The sequence below is a fragment of the Camarhynchus parvulus genome, chromosome 17 (genome assembly GCF_901933205.1).
Source record: "Camarhynchus parvulus chromosome 17, STF_HiC, whole genome shotgun sequence".
In the NCBI taxonomy this organism is placed as follows: Eukaryota; Metazoa; Chordata; class Aves; order Passeriformes; family Thraupidae; genus Camarhynchus; species Camarhynchus parvulus.
In genome coordinates, this window is record NC_044587.1 from 3,696,380 (window position 1) to 3,716,149 (window position 19,770).

The 19,770-nt window shown below is 48.7% G+C and overlaps 1 protein-coding gene across 3 annotated transcripts; it reads right to left on the bottom strand.

Moving 5' to 3' along the window:
- Positions 1-1,789: 1,789 nt before the first annotated feature.
- Positions 1,790-19,770, bottom strand: ADAMTS13 (ADAM metallopeptidase with thrombospondin type 1 motif 13). 3 transcript variants are annotated; one of them, XM_030961573.1, is made up of 29 exons: positions 19,443-19,770; positions 19,083-19,149; positions 18,000-18,283; positions 17,720-17,861; positions 17,241-17,377; positions 16,585-16,668; positions 16,383-16,507; positions 15,975-16,121; positions 15,500-15,634; positions 14,842-14,992; positions 14,119-14,223; positions 13,546-13,697; positions 13,379-13,442; positions 12,741-12,867; positions 12,251-12,399; positions 10,790-10,910; positions 10,113-10,193; positions 9,672-9,853; positions 9,127-9,262; positions 7,423-7,552; positions 6,736-6,925; positions 6,379-6,496; positions 5,946-6,075; positions 4,896-5,100; positions 4,123-4,420; positions 3,507-3,653; positions 2,864-3,040; positions 2,368-2,552; positions 1,790-2,082 (listed from the first exon to the last, which is right to left on the bottom strand). In XM_030961573.1, exons 1-29 carry the CDS (start codon positions 19,506-19,508, stop codon positions 1,924-1,926), a joined length of 4,194 nt encoding a protein of 1,397 aa, XP_030817433.1. In that variant the 5' UTR covers positions 19,509-19,770; the 3' UTR covers positions 1,790-1,923. The 3 variants fall into 3 exon arrangements, with proteins under 3 accessions (XP_030817433.1, XP_030817434.1, XP_030817432.1); XM_030961574.1 differs by having other exon boundaries at positions 6,379-6,493; positions 17,241-17,380; XM_030961572.1 differs by having other exon boundaries at positions 17,241-17,380.

Here is a 19,770-nt window from a genome sequence, read left to right on the forward strand (position 1 = left end):
GGCTCGAGCTGCATTGTGGGTCCCCCCCGGCAGCAGGCAGGGCTTTGCCTTTGATGTCACTCGCATTAAAAGGCTGTGGGCAGAGCTCTGCTGCTCATATTCATCAGCGCAGGCACAGCCAGCACATCACACCAGCTCTGGGTGCCCCCGGGAACAACTGGGTGTTGTTATCCAGGCAAGCCAGTGTTTGCTTTTCCAGAAAGGAAACAGGAATGCTCTGTTTTCCAGAAAGGGAAACAGGAATCCTTCCCACTGACAGGAACTGAACGCTGTTGCAAAATTCTGCTCTCCAGATAAGAGGGTTGCACTCCCCTTATCTGACTGGAATTAGGTTTTCTCCCTAAAAATGGGAGTAGAAGTAGCACTTTGCAAGTAGATGCCCCAGCTGGCAAGCTGGTGGTGTCCAAATGGGACAGGGGAACACCCTGAACTCTCCTAAGTGAGGAAGGCAACAGCTGCATTTCGTGCAGATGAACGTGGAACACAAGCAGAGCCCAGCTCTGCACAGTCGATCTGAAACAACAAATAGCAGTGAGACTTGGTATCCAGAGCAGAGCGGGAAGACAGATCCCATCTGCTAAAAGGTTACAAAAAAGGGATTAAGGAAAGGATGTCTTTTCATTACCATCTCCTGTCAGACAGGAAATGAAGGCCCAGGGCCTGCATCACCCACGCACTGCAGAGGGATAGCTGATGTATCCAGCTCCTCGAGGATCTCACTTCAGGAATCTATTTTCTGGCTCCTCCAGGAATGGAACGTAAATCTGGAGGCTGGCAAGCAAAAAACTCCAGGTTTAAGCAGCAAAAAAATCAGCTATTAATTAAGAAGAGAATTTGTGGTTGTAGAAGGATGTCAGAGAATCCAACTGAGAGAAAGCAGGAGCAGGGTTAAAACTGCCCAGGCAGAACCATTTATTGCATCCAGCATGAAGAGCAAGGGCAGATGTGTCCAGCCAGGCTCCAGGTGCAGAAAAGACACTTTAAGCAGTATATTGTGATTTTGAGGAGGATGACAGATTTGGACCAAAGCACAGCCCAATGTTCAAGATACTAAAAAAAAGAAATAACCTAAAAAATTCATTTAAATGAAACTTGTGTATTTGCCACTGCTCTAAAATCCCTCTTCCTGCCACAGCTTGTCCATGCAGCCTCAACCACAGCTCTTGTCAAATGAAGATACAGACTGATAGCACAGCTACTGTTCTTATCTGAGTAAGTCAGACCTGGCATCAAACCTGGCATTAATTCTTTTATTTTCACACAGAAAAGAAGAGGTGGTATCACTGTCAGATATCCAACAGCAGAACCACAGAAAGGGTGGCTGGGGAGGGACCTCAGGATGTCATTTAGTCCTCCCACATAAAGCCAGCTGTCACCAGGGCTTGCCCAGCAGTGCCTCAGTTCAGCCAATTTCTGAAAACATTCACCTGTCCCAGGGTGGCACTGCCCACCCCACACATCTCCTTGTGCTGGCAGTTTATCCTCATACACATCTCTGCCTTCTTTATTCAATTCCAGAACTTCACTGTGCCTCAGTTTTGAGGGGCATTTACACTACAAGGGAGTGAATTTATTGGCTAAAACATTACTTGTGGTGTACAGAGGTTTATACTGGAACACCAACCTCCTAAAAGATGCCACCACATTACAGAGGCAGAACCCTGCCACACTCCAGTGCCCAAGTCACCTCCTGCAGACATGTAAAGTGCATTAATGCCAACCAAATCAGACAGAAAATCCATATGAGGAAGATTTGCTAAATATTTGGGGGTTACGTGTGTTTTGTATGATCTTTATCAAGACTGAGACCCCAAAGGAGTCAGCAGACATTGCTCTTACTCAACAGATGAGGAAGCAAGAAGATTAAATGTGTGCTGTGAGCAGGCAGCAGTGACCAACTGGGCTTTTCTCAGGGCAGTACTTTTATTTAGGCTCAATAGCATGATATTCAGCCCAGAAATGGGTTCTGTGATCCTTAACGTTCTCGTGGAATTCAATTTCAGCTTGGCTTCCTGTTGACTGCCACAGGAACTGCTGCTTCCCACGGAACACCACTGTCTTCATGGTGCTGACATCTCGGACCTGCAGCAAGAAAAACCAAACCATTTTATCTCAGCAGGCTAGACATGAAATAAGTGCTTAAAAAATACTGGAGACTTGCAGATTGGTCACTCAGGGAAAAGCTGTGCTACAAAGGTTAGAAGAATTACAGTAGAGATGAGAAATTCTCATTGCCATCAGAGATGGGAATACAGCAGAGATCCCAGGCCCTGCTTTGTGACTGAACTGTGCATCTGGGTGGAAATCTCTAATGGAGATGGGCTTGTTCCCATCCCAACCATCCCCCTGGGGTTCCTGCCTCCTCACCAGGATGTAGTTGAAGTGAGTGTGGTTGCCCTCAGGGCCCAGGTCAGCGTTGAGGGCGCGGATGGAGATGCGCTGCCGCGGAGCCACCGTGATGAAAGTGCGGCACACCACCCCCTGCCTCTCAGCTGGAAACTGCACAGGATTCACTATTTCACCCTGGGGGCCAAACAGCTGCTGGTCACAGTCTGACAGGGCAAAGGGACAAGAGAAGATGGCTTAGAGAAGTATCCAGCACCTCCAAGGAAGAAATCATTTAAATTAAACACAGGCAGAACAGTTTCTTTAGGGACCTTCAAGCATCAGCAAATACCTGTGGGGGGCTTGCTTTAAAACAAAGGGGGAGTCCACAATTAAAACTGATTTTAACACTCCTCAAGAAGGGCATTGTTAGCTGCTAAAACGAAGCAAAGTTTTCATAGATTTCCATAAGCAACAACCATTCATGGAGCTCTGTGGACCTTAATCTAAAGCAAGAGCAAAGCTTTCAGTACAGTACCTTGGTAGTATTTTTTGGTTGCAGTTCTGCTGTTGTACTGCAGAATGACCCCATTTCCTGGCAGCACAACTCGCTGTTTCACAATCAGTGTGTTGGTTCTGGAATTTATCAGTGACAGAGGGAGCTTCCTGCAGCCTGTCCGCCACATCATTCGCCCAGAAAACAGCAGGATCTCACCTGGAACGGATGAGCACAGGGCCTAGAAACACTTTTCTTTCAAGTAAAAGCCAAAGTCTCTCTTAGACAGGTCTGGAATCAAGTAATTTCTGCATCTTGTTTCTATCTTATCAAAATCTGTCATGAGAACAGGCCAGTTAACTAATCTAACTGCTGATTCCAGCTAGAGGGTACATTAGTTTTATAACAGGCCAAAACAAGCAGCTTCTTTAACCCCATAAGCTCCTTTCGTCTCATATCTACCAACAAAACAGGGAAGAAACCACTGTGTGAGGGGAGGACAAGCAGCATCTTCATTTTGTCCCATCTGGCACCAACTTGGTGGAACAGAAAACCTCAGTAAAATGGTTTCAGAGATTACAGAGGCTCTGAGGCAGCCAGAGCTTCTCAAGGCAGCAGAAAAGGTGCAGCTTGAGATGCAGCTTTGCCAAAGGGCCAGGCTGGAGGCCAGAGCTCCAGGCAGTACCTGCAGTGCAGTTGAGGGAGCTCTCCAGGATGGTCACTGAGATCTCCTCCCTCAGGGGACGCCCGATGGCCACCGTGCAGTCCCTGCTCTCCACGCCTGTCATGTTGATGATGCCAGTGGCATTGAGAAACAGGTTTCCACAGATACCTGGACAGCAGAGACAGGTGAGAAACACACCCAGAAGGAACTGCAGGAATATATCTCCCTTTGTGGCACAATAAACAGATAAGGTCACATATTCTGGGTAAAGCACAGGAAGAGTCACAGAATCCCAGAACATCCTGAATTGGAAGGGACCCACAAAAGGATCATCAAAATCCAACTCCTGGCCCTGCACAGGACTACCCCAGAAATCACACCATGTGCCTGAGAGTGTTGTCTAAACACTCCCTGAAGCTTTGAGCTGCTGTCCCACAGGCTCCCAAGCCAGACGAGTTTTGGGAAGCACACGGAAGCGAGTCCCTGCTCCTAGCTCAGGTAACATGGACGTGCTGGAACAGCAGGTTTTCCCTCCCAGCCAGATGTGTTCCCTCCCATGCTCCTGTCCCTGTCTGGCAGCAGGATCCCCACAGCCCAGCTGCACACAAGAAGCTCCTTTTGGCCGTGTCCTCCTCACCTCCACTGGGCTTTGTCTGCTCCCGGGGCCCAGCAGACAGAGGCACACCCAGGTCCTTGTGTCTGTGCTCTGGGGCAGCTGCAGCTGTTGGCAGGTGTGTGGCTGGTGTCACTGGCTGCAGCTGTGCCCCAGGGGACTGGGTCCCCCCCTGCTCAGGACAGGGCCCTGCAGAGCAGCCACGCACCACGATGGCCTTGGGGAAGTGCCGGCAGAAAAGGGGGTTCACAGGCTTGTGGGTCAGAGAGCTGAGACAGAAATCCTGCCTGGTCTGAATGCCATTCCCACAAGATGTTGAACACTGCAGAAGAACAAATCCACAGGCTTTTATCCCTGCATTCCAGGTGGTCTTTGGAAATAAATGGATTGATAAGCTCATGCATGATCTGGGGGGGTTCACTGATGCTCTCCTACCATTTGCCCTGTCAGTGCTCTTGTTCCATCAGCTATAAGATGCCCCCCCTTCCAGGGGACCTTCCAAGCTATATATTTAAACTGCAGAACCACTTCCTAAAAAATCCCAAAATATCTGCATTCCAGGAGAAAACATGCCAAAACCATTTCTACACTGCAGCCAAAACTTGAGCTGAGGAAGGTGGGAAGCAAACCTACGGCTGCTAAACACAGGGCAGTGGAAAGGATGGAAAACACCCCTGGAAATAGTTTAGCATTTCTGTGGGAAGCCAACAGACAAGGCAAAAGTTGTTATTTCTCCCCTGCAGCCTCCAGGGAAGGGAAGAGCTGGAAAATTTCTGCGTCTGAAGGGGAGCAGGTACCTCTGACCACTCGCTGAAGCTCCACTCGTAAGAGCACGTGCGGATGACACAGGGGACACTGGTGAGGGGCTTCTCTGCCACAGGGCACAAATGTTCCTCCTGCAAGACCTCCTGGCCATGCAGGGTCTGCACACAGGTGACCAGCTGCACTGCCAAGCCCAGCCCACAGCTGGAGGAGCAGGGCCCAGCTGGGGTTACCTTCCACCTGACAGGGCAGGGAGGACAAAAAGTGAGTTAGTGATGAATCCCCACCCTGTCTCTCACTGCAGAAAAGGCACTGCAGCTCCTTTACCCTTCCTCCTTCTTCATCCTCTGCCTCACATAGTCTGTGGTGCTTGGAATGCAGCTTGGGGCAGGTTTGGAGTTGGACACAGAGGGCATTCCCATTTTGCCAGGAGCCCACAGATTTCAAATGCACACTGAATCTTACTCTGTGTCCATCAGCACCCTCCCCAGAGTGACACACACAGGCTTAACTGCAGAAACAATCTTATCTCCCTCCAAAACACACACACCACTGAACTCTCAGATCAGGATCAGACCCAGAGGCCCTGGGAGTGGCATCCTGTAAAAAGAGTTCCAGTAGCTTTCCAGTCTCACAGCAAATAGGGCAGGGCAAGCTCACCACAAATCCTAAGGAAAGTGCAATGTATTTCCTTCAGTTTTCAGAGCAGCTGTTCCAGATTCTGAGAGAATTTAATTCTTGCTACTTTCCTTGATGTTCTGTGGAAACTGCACAGCTGGCAAATGTGTCACCACCTTTTGCAGCTACAGATTTGTTCCTGCTTCCCCAGAGTAACAAGGGATTGAGAGGTTTTCAGTTTTTCACTGGCTCAGACTCTGAGGACTACACTGATTTCTGTCTGAGATGTACCAGGCCAGGAAAGACTCCGAGCTTGCTGAGTATGGAGCAGTGCTACAGTTTTTGCAGCTGGCTGTGCTTCCAAAGAAGGGAAGAGTAGCCTGACCCTTCCTTTACCACGTCCCTGCAGACAGAGAGAGAAAGGAAGGACCCCTCACTGTCTCATTGTCTCCTGGTAACTGCTTTACCTTGGTGGGCAGGGGTTGAGCTCACAGACTTCCACCCTGCTCTCTGGCTTTGGCACTGGCTGACAGTTTTCCTCCTGGGCTTCTTCTTTGGTGTCAAAAGCCACACAAACATAGTGCAGCTGAGTCTTACCTAGGAAGGGAAGCAATCTGACTGTGTGGTTTGGAGGCAAGGGTGAAAACAGGTCAGAAGTGTCACATCTGCGTGTACAAAACAAGCAAACTCTGCCCAAGCCATGGCATTCTTACTGCACTCATCCCCCCAGCTCTGAAGCACAGCCAGACCACCCTCCAATTATTCTGTTCCAAAAAAACTGTGATCACAGCTCCTCTTGGAACTGTAGAGGGGGAAAGACCAGCTGGGCCCCGAGGTTGCCAGGCACTGAACTCACACCTACAGCCAAGCAACATTTCCCTGCAGCAAAAAAGGCCTCACCTCTACCACAGGAGACAGAACACTCCCCAGCTACAGGGCTCCACACATACACAGTCTGATTTTCCAGCTGGACATGCCCAAGTGGCTCCAGAGGCTGAAGTAAGCGTGCATCTTCCTCCTCAGAACAGAGCAAAAAACAGCTGCCCTAAACAAACCACCACGAAGAACGGAGGGATCCAGCAGCACAATTAAAGAGGGATGGAGCTGTCTAAAGTGACAGGATGAGCTTTTAACTGGGCAGAGCAGTGGTGTAAACCACCCTCCAGGCTCCAGGAGTAAGCTGGTGGTTCTTAACTGGTGGATTAAAAGTGCAAAGCTCCCAGTGAGGTTCCTGAAAAGCCAAGCCAGCAAACTCACTTTGTCCCAGCCCAAAGGGCAGACATTGACCACACATGGCACAAGGGAGAGGGGTTTTTCTTCTGCTGGGCACAGGCTGTCATCCACCACAGTCTCCAGGCCATCATGGAACTGCACACAGGTCAGGTTCTGCTGGGCAACTCCAGTCCCACAGACAGCAGAGCATTCATCTCTCTGAGCCATCTTCCACCTAAATGGGAGGCAGCTGCATCACCCCATCTCCCACCTGCATCAGAGGAGTTTATTACAGAAATGGGTCATGCAGGATATTCAGCTTCTCTGTTTCAAAAGCCTTGTCTGGATGTGACTGAGAGGACAATTTAAGTCCTTTCACTGACAGCTTTCAAGAACTTAAAGCACCTAAGCTAAGGGGCTATACTTCACAGTGCAATCACTTTTTATTGAACAATAAAAGGTCTCTGAGGGCAATGTCTGGGCAGGCTTGGCCCTTGGTCCTCCTTCCCAAATAATCAACACAAGGATCAACCCTCTTTGTTGGCGCCATCTTGGAAAGGATGTGAGAGGCATCTTCTTCTGGATGTACCCTTGAGTATCTTCATTAGCAGATTACTGTAAAACATTGAAGGACTATTTCCTAATCCTTCAGCTGACATCTCAATTATCTCACAGGACCAGGACCAGGAAAGGCAGAACATGGTTTGGGATCTGCTACAAACAAACACCAACCTGTAGAGGCACGGCTCCATGGCACAGGGCTTGTGCTCTGGGAGGGGCTGTGGCAGCTCCAAACACCTCTGATCCTCTGTCACTTCATTCTTGGTCTGATCAAAGCACACATGAGCCACTGGCTGCACCCCTGGGACACAAAAGGAAAAGGAATTGGAGTTATAAGTGAACAGCTCCCCTCTGTTATGGAAGGAAGATGCAGAGATTTTGCTTTACTCAATCACCTCGGTAAGAAAATGGGCTGTGGGGGAATTCAGACTTCCTGTAAACACACAAACCCCTTCTTTGTGATATAACCTCCCTCAAGAGTTTTAAAGTGATTTTCCAAGGTGAGCACCCCAGCAGAGGAGAAGTTTGATTGATAACCCACTGCCAAAATGGAAAGCTTGCTCTAAACTGGCTGGTTGAAAGAACAAAGATATCAATCATAATTCGGAACAAATTGCTTCTAATGATCTGACTGATGAGGGACAGCAAAATAAGCTCTAGGAGGGAGTTGGTTTTAAATGCCATTGTGTAGAAGTGACCAGGTAATATCACCACACAGCCCTCGTGCTCAAACAGCACCAACCTCCTCAAAGGCATCATCAACAGCCAAAACCAGAGGCACTGGGAGAGAAACTGGAGATTCCAGTGCCTGCAGCAGGCAAGGAATGAAATATTCATAAGCTACAGCTATAGAGAAGATTTTTAACAAAAATGAAGATAAAAAGCAAAGCAGATGAAAAGTCAAACTCAAAGAAATTACAAGCAAAGCTAAAAGGAGTCTCCTTTCAGTGAATGGGCTGCAAGGAGAGCCAGGCATTCCTGAATCTCAAGCAGCATGACCCTGAGCACCAATGTCCAGAATCCATCAGCAGCCTTGTCTTTGCTCTGCCCTCCTTGTTTTCAAACAATGACTATTGCTGAGGAGGGCCTGTGCATCACTTTCAGCTCTCAAGGTGCAATTTCAGCCCAGATTCCCAACTTTCTGTTATTTTAAGTCCCAAGTTTCTCATTCTTTTTTTTCTGTTTGTGGCTGCATTAGCTGGAGGCTCTGGAGCATTTTGAGCTCTTTACTTCAGGGTTTCAGCAATCACTTCACCTGGGGGATTTGCTGGAGAAAAGCTCTCCAGGCATAACTAGTTGTGTAGATTGACTTCCATAAATATTCATTAATGCATTTTCTAAATCCTTGTCACAGAAGTCTTGAGAGGCCTGACAGTGTCATCTGAATTATCTGGTAAACAAGATGTCAGGCCATCTATCAGAGTGAGCTGTTACAATCTGCATTATGATTCCTTTAGGGAGACAGAAAGGATTAGCCATGGCACAGGAATAGAATTCAAAGACGGAAGTTTCATAATTAGCTCTGAGGCTTTAGTTAGACACCAGATACCCCTTTGGTCTCAGACTTCTGATGTTTAGCCAACTTCAAATTACAGTCTTCAGTAACTTTGAAAAATCTGAGAAAATTATTTAGTCTTAAAACCAAGAGTTCAGTTCAAACCTACTTAAAAATCCTCTCTGTGATCAAACATTTTCAGTATCATTTTGATGATACAGCTCATTTGCTGATTAGTTAATTTAATTCAAAAGCTCCAGCACTTTTTTCTTTGGTTCAGTTGAACACCAGCAATGATTTCCAGCAATCTGCTTTGAAATTCAGTTCAGACCAAAGGAGAAGTCTCCATAAAAAGCCAAGACTGAGTCCTGCTGCCTCACCTTCCCCACAGGTCACTGAACATGGGCCCTGCTGAGGAACCCACAGATAGCTCAGGCTCTCCCTGGGGACAAAATAGCTGAAGGTGATGTCTGGGTTGGTGGCATTGCCGTATTTTTTTGTGTACCTCCTGTAGACCTGGGAAAGGAAAAGCTGTGGTCAGTGCAGAAGAAAACTTGGATTTATTTCTTAGGATGGAGGAAGGAGAAGCCAGTCTCCCTTCTTTCCACCCAGTCCTGAGGCTCACTGCAGTGCCTCAGTCCCAGCCAGATGCAGTCAGAGCACCCACCCTGTGACTTCTGGGCACTGAAAGTGAATAAGCCAAGCAGAGGGTTTAACTCAGTGTGGGTTTCCCCACACAATCACCCCCAGTGCCAACTCCCAGCCATTCCCAAGAGCAGCAATCCCATCACTCCTCAGTGCACACCATCTCCCCTAGTCTTGCACATTGAGTCACCTGAATCCACCACTCCTGGATTCTGCAGCAAAGCCACCCACACCAGGCCACTTCTGACTGGCCCCTTCCACCTTTGCTGCTTTAATTCACCTGTATTTCAATTTCTTCCTGTGTTGGCCCATCCACATGGATTTCCTCCAGGCTTGGCAGGTTGTCCTGGGTGAGAAACACTTGGTATTTGATCTGCTTGTCCTCCAGAACTGATGGGTAGGTGACATTCAGTGAGATTTTTCCTTTCCCAGCCACCACGTACTCTCCTTTAACCTTCACAGCTGCAGAAGCCAGAGGAGCAGTGAGGTTATGAGACATGATGTGGTCACCAGGGTCCCCTGGTGCTGGCAGCTGCTGGCTGCCCACTTGGTAAGAACCAGTTTGATCCAAGTTTGGCATCCCATGGAGCGTGGCTCCTACAGCTTCCCACTGGAGAGCATCCCACAAGCAAAATGCAGCACCAAAAATTCCATTTCTTTGTTTGCACAAGCTCCTTTCAGCCCTGCCTGTATCCTCTCCTCTCCTTTTCATTCCACTCACCCAGGTGTGTGAAGAGAGGCCTCCTGTTGGTGACATGGACTGAGGTGGTGTTGTAGGGCAAGGACAGAAATGTCACATACTCTGGAAGGGTGAAAAGGAGAAAGATGTGGTCAGCTTCCATCACTGGAGCTCAGTGGGAAAGGATGGAGGTTGCAGCTCAACTCCTAAATTCACCCTGACCCTGTTCCTTGCCTTGAACACAGTGATGGTGACACAGCAAACACAGCTGAGCTGCATCTTGTGTCCTCTTCTCACCCATTTCTTTGGTTCTTTTTAGGTTCTCTGCTAAGATCTCTACATGAGACTGCAAGAGCCAGACCAGTTCCCAAATTTAACAAATCAGGAAGCATGGACAACACTTTCAAGGACATGGTGGGATTGGTGGGCAGGGCCAGGAGCTGGACCCAATGATCCTGGTGGATCCCTTGGGATATTTATGATTCTGTGATCTGATATCACCCCCAGCTCCCAACAATTTATGGGACTTCCCAAACAGTTACATTTCTGACCCACATCCAGAGAATTATGACAAAAAAAGTGTTCTGCCCACCTCCCAAAATCCTTCTCCATACCCTCCATAAAATAAAACCATGCAGAAGCAGAAGGGAGAAGTCATGCAGAGAAGATTTGAGATACTGACTGCCCACAAACAGAGCCTGAGGGGGAGGACTACACACCTTCAGCTTTCCCTTCTGTGTAGGATCCACTCACTTTGGTGCAGGTGGAGTTGTCACCCCCACAGACCTTGCAGGGATCCATGGCCTTCCTGGAGCCCATCTGGCCATCACACCCAAATGCCTGAGCAGAGGGGAGAGTCTGTCAGCCTGGCCTGTTCTGAGAAAACAAGTGAGCAAAAGCAACATTCCTGAGCTCCTGAAACTACCCTTTCCATCTGGAATCTGGATTTAGGAAGACAACAAAAGAAAAGATGTGTTTGGACCTAGAGCTGCCACTGGGCAGGAGTGTGCAAAGCCAGGGACTGGGAGGTCTTAGCTGAGAGCACAACTCTCAGTAACTGTGACATTTCCTTTCCCATAAGAAGCAGCCCAAAAAATCTCTCCTGTGACCTAAACCCAAAGCTCTGTGCTCTCTTCTATGAACTCTTTCTGGAGGGAGGGAGGAAGGAAGGAAAAAAACAAAAGCCCAAGAGGACAGTAAACATGAATGGCAGGTTCTAAAGGAATCTTTAGCTCCCCAGACTCCAAAGCCAAACCTAGCTCACATCACTTCAGCCCCATGGAACTCAGAAGAGAGATTCTATCCCCATTCCCACGAACAAGACTAATTTACACAAAGCTACAGGAGGATCTCAGCAGGCTTAACAGCAAAACATGTGCAACTGCTGAATTTATGCTGCAGCCACTGATCCCAGGCTTTGGAAGCTGCCATAACATGCATATTTATCACTGCTGCCAACGAAAGAGCCAAAATAGAACAGGTTGTGCCTACACCCTCTGCTGTTCATGGGGAGAAACACTTCACAAAACATGGTGAGCACGAGGATAATGAGAAAAACATAAAATTTACAAGGAGTATTCTGGGAATGTAAAGAAACAACAGAAAGCATCCAGCCGGGTCAGCACTGAGCAGTTCCTAAAATGCAGACAGCGCGGGGGAGTTGGATCCAAGGTCATCAGGAAAGAATGCCTTCCTCAGATCCAACCCAGGAAAAAACTCCAGAAATTAGACTTCAGTTTTGATCAGCAATACTCCAAAAATCAATCTGTCAACTTGTGATGCCCAAGTTTTGCTCCTTATCTTGCCATTGACTCAGTGATTCAAGTCATGGCACTTCCCTCCAAGACAGTCAGCATTTTATGGGGCTAATTACAGCAGGCAAGCTGAGCAGCTAATGATGTGTCCTCCACCAACACATAAACCAATTGCTTCTTGGATTAGGGATGAATAGCCCTGTGTGTTTACTGCATAATTAGCAGAATGTCTTATCTAGAGGGCATTGGATGCACAGACAGAACAGTAGATTTTTGGACTCCATCCAACACACCAAGAACAAAACTCTCCTCTGAGAAGAGCTCGCTCTGTTGTTTGGGACACTGTTTTTTCCTAGCACCATTTCCCCTGGTTCCTGTGGTGCAGATCACCTGTCAAGGGCTCAGCTGGAGTCCCCAGTCACTTACTCTGCATCTCCCCATGACACACACATGGAGATCCCCGTGGTGCTCTGTGTCATCCTGCTCACACCTGGTTCCATCCAGGAAATTGTCCCCGCGGCTCACCATGAACTCCTTGCCCACAGCCCTGCACATGTGCTTGCAGAGCAGGTCCCCTGCAGCAGGCAGGCACAAGGAAGGAGTTATTCTTTCAGGAAGGCTCATGGCTGCTCATCAAGCAACGGGAAAAAACCCAGAGAGGTTGTGGATTCCCATCCCTGGAAGTGTCCAAGGCCAGCTTCGATGGGGCTTGGAGCAACCGGGGATAGTGGAAGGTGTCCCTGCCATGGTGGGATGGGTTTTAAGGTCCCTCCCAACCCATATCATTCTGGGATTCTATGATCTCTCAGAAAGCATCCAGGTTTCAAGTGAAAACTAAAACTTTCAGTGAAATGGGCTTTTCATTCCAAAGCACAGAGGTCCATGAGTACAAACTGAGGTTCCAGACATTCCTTACCTTTGGCAAAGCCAACAGCAGAGGTCCAGGTATAAAAGGATGGTGTTTCTACATCAAGGTACAGTGGCTTTAAATTTGTTGCTGCACATTGTTCAGCCATGAAGTCCTGCTGGGTGATCAGACAGGCCTGGATCCCAGAGAGAAAATTGTGTAAGGAAAGGAAGTGACTGGGGACTGACATTTAACCCTCTAGCTACAGGCAAAATGCAGTGCTGGTGATTAAAACACCCAAACAACTGCAAAGAAAGAAAACAACTTTAAAGGAAGGCTGCAGGATATGCAGAGAATTGTGCTTGGAAGTTGATATCTTTGCAATTTATACAAAATAAATTGAGATGGAAAACAGGAACAATACAAGAAAGCCCATCTGAAGAAAACCATCATTGTGAGTCACTATTTTCTCAGCATCTGTCCTGCTATGGGGCACAGAGAAAATGCTTCATTACATGTGAACAATGCAATTAAATAATCCTGCTGCCTTCCATGGCACAAATACCTCTCCTGCTGTCAGACAGATGGAGCCTGTACACCAGATCTTTACCAGAGCAGTCAGCTGTGGGAAAGACAGTCACAAAACACCCACTCCTCAAAGGGCTCAACAGTGAGACAGAAGTTCAGATGCTGCTGAGCTCCATTACCTGTGTATTGCACATCTCTGCTTGCACGCTGGCACCGTGGCAATCCTGCCCTCCAAAAGCAGGCCTGGAAATGACAGAATTCCTCAACAGAGGCAGCAAGCAAGAGGAAAGCAAAGAGGAACACTCAGCCCTTAGGCCCTGAGCACAGATAGATGCCCACATCTCACCTGGGGTTGTTACAGAAGCGCTGCCTCAGCACCACCCCCCCGCCCCAGCTGCGGGAGCAGGGGGACAGGGGGCTCCAGGCAGACCAGTGCCCATGGACCACAGCCATGGGGTTCAGTTCCTCCAGAGAGCTGCACTGACCCTTGGAGCACCACTAGGAGCAAGAACACACGCAGCTGGAAGCAGTGAACATGGCAGGGCTGGGATCTAAAAGGTTGGCACAAGTCCCTGTCTTTGGCAGGCCAGTAACAGAGTCCCAGGGTGAATGAGGCACCTTCAGACAAGGGGCTGAAGAGTCCCCTTCCTAATTAGGGTCCAACATGAGGCTGGGGTCAGAGCAAAGAGCACACCAGTAGAAGGAGGGCTCAGATATCAGGCTACAGAACTGCAAAGCAACTCCAGATATAAAGACAAGGTGGAAAGACCAAAATCAGGACACGACGGTACCAGTTTAGGACTGGTTTTAGCTCCCTGGCCAAGGGGCAGTGAGTGCCAGGTACCTTCCAGACACTGACAGAGCTTTGCTGTCTGAGCCCCACAGCCCCCACACCCAGTCCTGGTGGCAGCCTCCTTACCTTGTTGATCCCACACTCAGTTCCATCCAGGAGGGGCACCAGAAGCCGAGTACAGCTGGATTTGTCTGCTGGATGTACATGGCATGAGAGAACTTTACAGATGTCCTGGTGTGACAAGAAAATCACGGAGTTCAGGGAGTCAGGCTCAACAACACAGTCCCAAAAGTCTAGAGAGGGCATGTCCCAGGTTTTCTCCCAGACACCCAACAATGCAAATTCCTTCATTTTTCCTGCTATTGAGCAAAAGCTGTGGGCAAGTCAAAAGATCCTCACTGTAGTGATCACCAGCTGTAATGCTGGAAGATGATCAACTGAAGCAATTAAAGTTTCACCCACCTTAGTGTTTCCTCATTAACAAAACATGTCCAGATGGCAGCTATTAAACACGCTGTGCTTCCCAGACAAAGGGATTTGGGCCGTGGCAGGGAAGCTGGAGGAATCCAGTGAACATAAATTCCCCAAGGCAGGACCCTGAGTGTGTGCACCCAGCACTGCCAGCTGTGCACAACAGCACCCAACTATGCAAACCTTGCAGGAGATTTATGTGGAGGAAAGAGGTGATGAAGAGAAGGGAAACATTTTAAAAGCTTTGCCAAGAAATCTGTGGCAGAAAAGCACCTTCGATCCCTTCAGAATAAAAATGCTGCCAGCCAGTTCTCCCGAATTTTGGCTCCTGAATATTTCCCAGGTGCCCTTAGCAAGACAAACAAACTTTCTACCTACAACATTGGTGTCAGCAAAGGTGCAAGCTGTGGCCACACTCCCAAAGGCAATTTTACACTGCTCATCTGCTCCATAGTACAAGCCAGGCTTCCACCCCGGGATGCTGCCGTCCATGTCCGGCAGGTCATTCAAGCAGCTTGTTTGGCCTGTACTGATAGAAACATGAGGAATAACACTTTCCCAGCTGTGGGTAGTGAGGACAAGGACATGTTTGTAGACTTGTGCTGAGTTTCACTCTGGGAGTTGGCTGCTGCTTTCCCAGACAACACATGCTCACTGTGGGCTGGGATGGATTTAGTTGCAGCAGCTGCCTGGAGATGCTCACAGTTCCCTGCTGCTGGAGTTTTATCCCATTCCTGTCTTGCACCCAGCCAGCACAGCCTGCAGTGCCTGGATGCTCTGGTGGTGTAAATAAAATGTGCAGGCTGAGCTAGTGTCTGAGAAATCCAACCCAGCCCAGGCACGTCAGGCACCAACCAAAGCCACCTCCAGCGACGTGAAGCAAAAACTGGGTTTAACCCCAGCAACAAGTGCTAAGAAATAAACAAACCCCAAGCTTTTCACTGTTCCTCATTTTTCAATAAACTTTTTTATTCTTTGAGGTTTTTTCTCCCAAGCTCCCAGCATAGGGAGCTGAAGAACTCAACCATTCCCTTACCTGACAAGGGCCAGGAACTGCTCCCGGCTGCACGGAGACCAGGTGAGGTCGATGCTGTTGTGGTTTCCTGCTGAGCCCATGATGTAACCACTGCTGCTGCACAGATTCCCCTCTCCATCGTGGGCAATGCCAAGGCTGTAACAGAAGCAGCACAGAGCCCTGAGAAGAGGAAACCCAGAGGCTGGAGCCTCCCTTCTCTAAGCAAGGACTGAGCTCCCTCTGCAGCCCTTCCTTCTCCTGTTGTTGCAAAGGGTTTCTCTCCTCTTTGCAGCTTCTAATTGTCACAGGACATCCAGGAATGCAAGAAATGCAAGGAACTCTTTCCAAAATAATCCAGGATGATGATCAAAAGGGTTAGAATAATCCATGGGGAATTCCCTTTTATGTCAAGAGGTCCTTTGGCTTCTTTCCTAAACTGGAGGATGTTTTTACCTGAATAAAGCCTGCTGGGCTGCTCTGGCAGTTTCCTACTGACCTGTGCCCAATCTCATGGGCTATGGTGACTCCAAGGTCAAAGCCAGTGTCCTGGGTAATGACACAGCTCCAGAAGGAGGAGCAGACTCCCCCTAACTGAGTCACTCCACGAAGCTCCTTGTTCCCATCAGGCAACTCCAGGTCAAACCTAAAGTAAGGGAGACATAAAGAGGAAAGAGCAAAGACCCCCTACAGCTAAAAAAGCCAGGTCTAGACATTCAGCTGAATTTATCTGAGCTGTCCTGGTCTAGCTTTGCCAACCATCTAACATTTCTTTCGACAGGATTGCCCACTACTTAAATGTTATGATGATTCCACATTTAAAAAGCCAAAACTCCTCAGAAAGCAGAACTGAATAAAACGACCTAATCCTATTTCCCAGCCCCTCCCAGGGCAGGGAGCTCAGCACCTGGTGATGTAGAGGACAATGTCAGCATGCTGGGGGTCAGAGTCGTTCTGGGGATTCACCTTCTTGCTCCACTCACAGACACTGATGAGGGAGGAGGTGATGTTGGTGGTGATGTTCACCTCTGCCTGGAGGGAAGGCACACGTTGGCACATTCCAAACTGCTTGGAGCTTGGGCAAGCCTCAAACACAGCCCTCCCCTTACCTGTGGCTCCCTCAAAACCAGCATTTGCATGAGGTGAACTCTGAAATGAGCCCCCAGTGAGGCATCTCTGAGCAGCTCTGCTCCCTGAGAAGAGATAGAAAGGATTCAATAAACAAGGGGTCCTGGGGACTCCCACTCCCTGTTCCCAAAAACTGGGCTACACTCATTCCAAAGGTAACTACAACACTAACATATGCACTACAAATGTTAAAAAATCTGTCAAGAAATGAGAAGTGGTTGGACTTGTCAGATACTCTGAAGCAGAGAGAAGAATCTGCATGAAAAGTTTCACAGGGTAGAGTGAATGCTAAAGACTTTTCTGCAGTACACAGACAGAAAAATTCTTAATAATTGCAAAAAGAGACATGAAAAATCTATAACAGAAATAAAAATGAAATGTAAAATATAAGATGGATTCAGTGGATTTAGCTCAATCCCAGGGTGAGAAAACTCTTTACCTGTGTTGCAACATTACTAATGAAATTAAGAGTTACATTTTCTATGTGGGTTTTAAATCCTCTAAGATTTCCTTTTATTCCTTGTACAAGGGAACTTGGGGGATTTCATGCCCAGGGAAGCAGAGAGGAATGCCCTGCACATGAGCTCTGTACCAGGGACAGGTGACCCCAACCACCCTGAGGGACAGAGACACTCACAATGTTCAAGTTGGCCAGGATGTAACGTTCTGTGTCCTCTTTGTGGTACAAGTAAACATCTGGCCCTGCCACCACCATCAGCTCCAGATGTTTGACAGCTGCCTCAGCCCTCTTGTGCAGGCGAGGAGGAGCCCACCCTGCTGGACAGCACAGAGGGACACCAGGAGGTTCAAATGCACCATAAAAGGTCCTACAGATCCACTCCCTCTCCCCCAAGGCTGCAATAACTCAGCTGCAAGTCCACTTCTCCAGGGATTTGCTCAGCTTCCCCACTTGTGGTGGTGTCTTTCACCTGCCAGCAGTTTTAGCAACACAGCTGTGCTATCAAAATAGCAACCAGCCACATCAGACACACTGGGCACACCTCGGTGAGGTGAGGAACCTTTTCAGGTCTACCCCTGTATTTGTAAACACCGATTTTCCCTCTGAGCTCATGGAAGCAATGCTCCAGGAGACAGCTTTTCCAGCAGGGCTGTTACCTCTGGCTGGCTTTGCCTCTCTTGCAGCACTTTTGAAGAGGATGTGGGGGCTGGAGAAGCCGAGGTCCTTCAGCAGAGCCACATCTTTGCTCCTGACTGGCCTGATGTGAATCTTCTCCTCGCCCACGGTGACCACTCCTTGCTGAAGCAGATAAAATTCCATCTCTGAGTTATTCCTAAGATATTTGCTATCCATGGGGATGGCAAGGGTTTACTGGATGGTTCACACATTTGGTGCATGAAGCTGCCACCCCCAGAGGCTGTTCCTGCTCATACTCACCAGCTGCCCTTCACAGAAAGTGACTCTGCTGCTGGCCCCAGGAGGCTGCAGGGCTTTTCCACCTGCAAAGCAGCTCCCTGGGAATCTCCTCAGTAAAACAAAGGAAGAGTTCACCACCTGGCTGCTCACAAAGGAGGAGGAAAGGAGGGCATGGTCCTCTAGGAATTCAAAGGCATAGAGCTGCCCCCAGGCCTGGATGGAGCAGCGCTGGACCCGACAGGGCCCCAGCCCAAAATGTTCTTCTTGACAAGGGCAAGCTGGCTCAGCCACAACAAACTCAGGTACTGAAAGAAATGAAACAAGACCAGAACAAGGGGAGCGGTTATGAGAAAGGATGATACACAAAAACCCCATGTAAGGTCTATTTCCCCAGGAAAAATACCCTAAAAATGACAGCTGTGACCTCTTGGGGTCATGGTGCCAACAGCCAGAGAATTTCTGTGCTTTTGTGTATTCCAAAGTGAGGATAATCTGACTGGGAACACACAACAGAAACTGGCACTGAATTTATTGGAGCTTTTGCTCTCTCAATAAACAGAACAGTTCATCTAAAAAAGGCTGAGACAGTTTTGTTCCTGCAGATTTTAACTATTACTGAGTGGGAATTATCACAATGCAGACAAAGAAACTGGGATGAGCACTAGGTGAACTCACAAGGAGACAACACCCTTCCTTTAGGGATTTGAGACTTCAAAATCTTTATTCTGAACTATCATCAATCCAGACCCAGAATTCAAATCTCTTTGTGCATTTATTAATAATAATAATAATTAACAAGTATTTAAAGTAACGCTCAGTCTAAAGCTTTTTTCAGAAGAAAAACACCAATACAGAGAATGGGGACTGAGCTGAAACGTGCAAAGAGGTTGAGCACATCTCCTTGAGCAGATCTGAAGCTCTGACACATCTCTCCATCCACTCACACTGAAACCCAGACTGCCTCACTTGCACTGGGACTCAGAAACACCAAAAGCTGCTCATTTCAGGGGTTGTTAATCAGAGTTCTCTGCACTGCCAGCCACACAGGGGTAGAACCCAATGGCCAGACGTGCTCTAAGCCGAGGGACACTGAGCCCTGCATACCATCAGCCACTGAGCTGGTTCCAAAGTAAGACAGAACATCGCCCGCATCCAGAGCGCCCAGGAATTTCTGCAAGAAGAAGAAGAGCAAAAACAAATGGACACGAGGCTCTCCCTTCGCTGGAAGGAACGCCAGCGAACAGCTCAGCAGCCCCAGTGCCAAACCCTCATGGCTGAGCAGGGGCTGCACAAAGGAGGGAACAGCTTTATCTTCGTGATTAGCGAGCTCGGACGGAGTTTGGCTTAGAACCGCGTCGTCTCCTCTTCTTTTTTTTTTTTTTTTTTTTTTTTTTTTATTTTTTTTTAGCTTTTCTTAGAAGGCCGGCAGCGTTCCTGGAAAGGCCGTTGCGAGGTCAGACTCACCTCAGGGAGCCAGCACAGCCCCAGCGGGAGCACGGCGAGCGCCCGCAGCGCCAAGCTGACGGTCATGCCGGACGGACCGAGCTCTCCCAGCCGAGCACCGAGAGGTTTCGGCCCGAGGCCTCACGTGGAGCGGAAGGGAAGAGCAGAAAGAGCAGAAGCAGCGTTTGTTTGAGCAAACAGCCCCTGAGCAAACACGCTCAGAGCGGGGGACGCGGCCGCCCTTGCGCAATGACCGCGGCTTCTCCGGATTGTGCGCCAGCCCCGGCGGGCCAGGGGGCGGCTCGGAGGCCGTGTGGCCCTGGGGACACACCCGTGTGGGGTGGGGGTC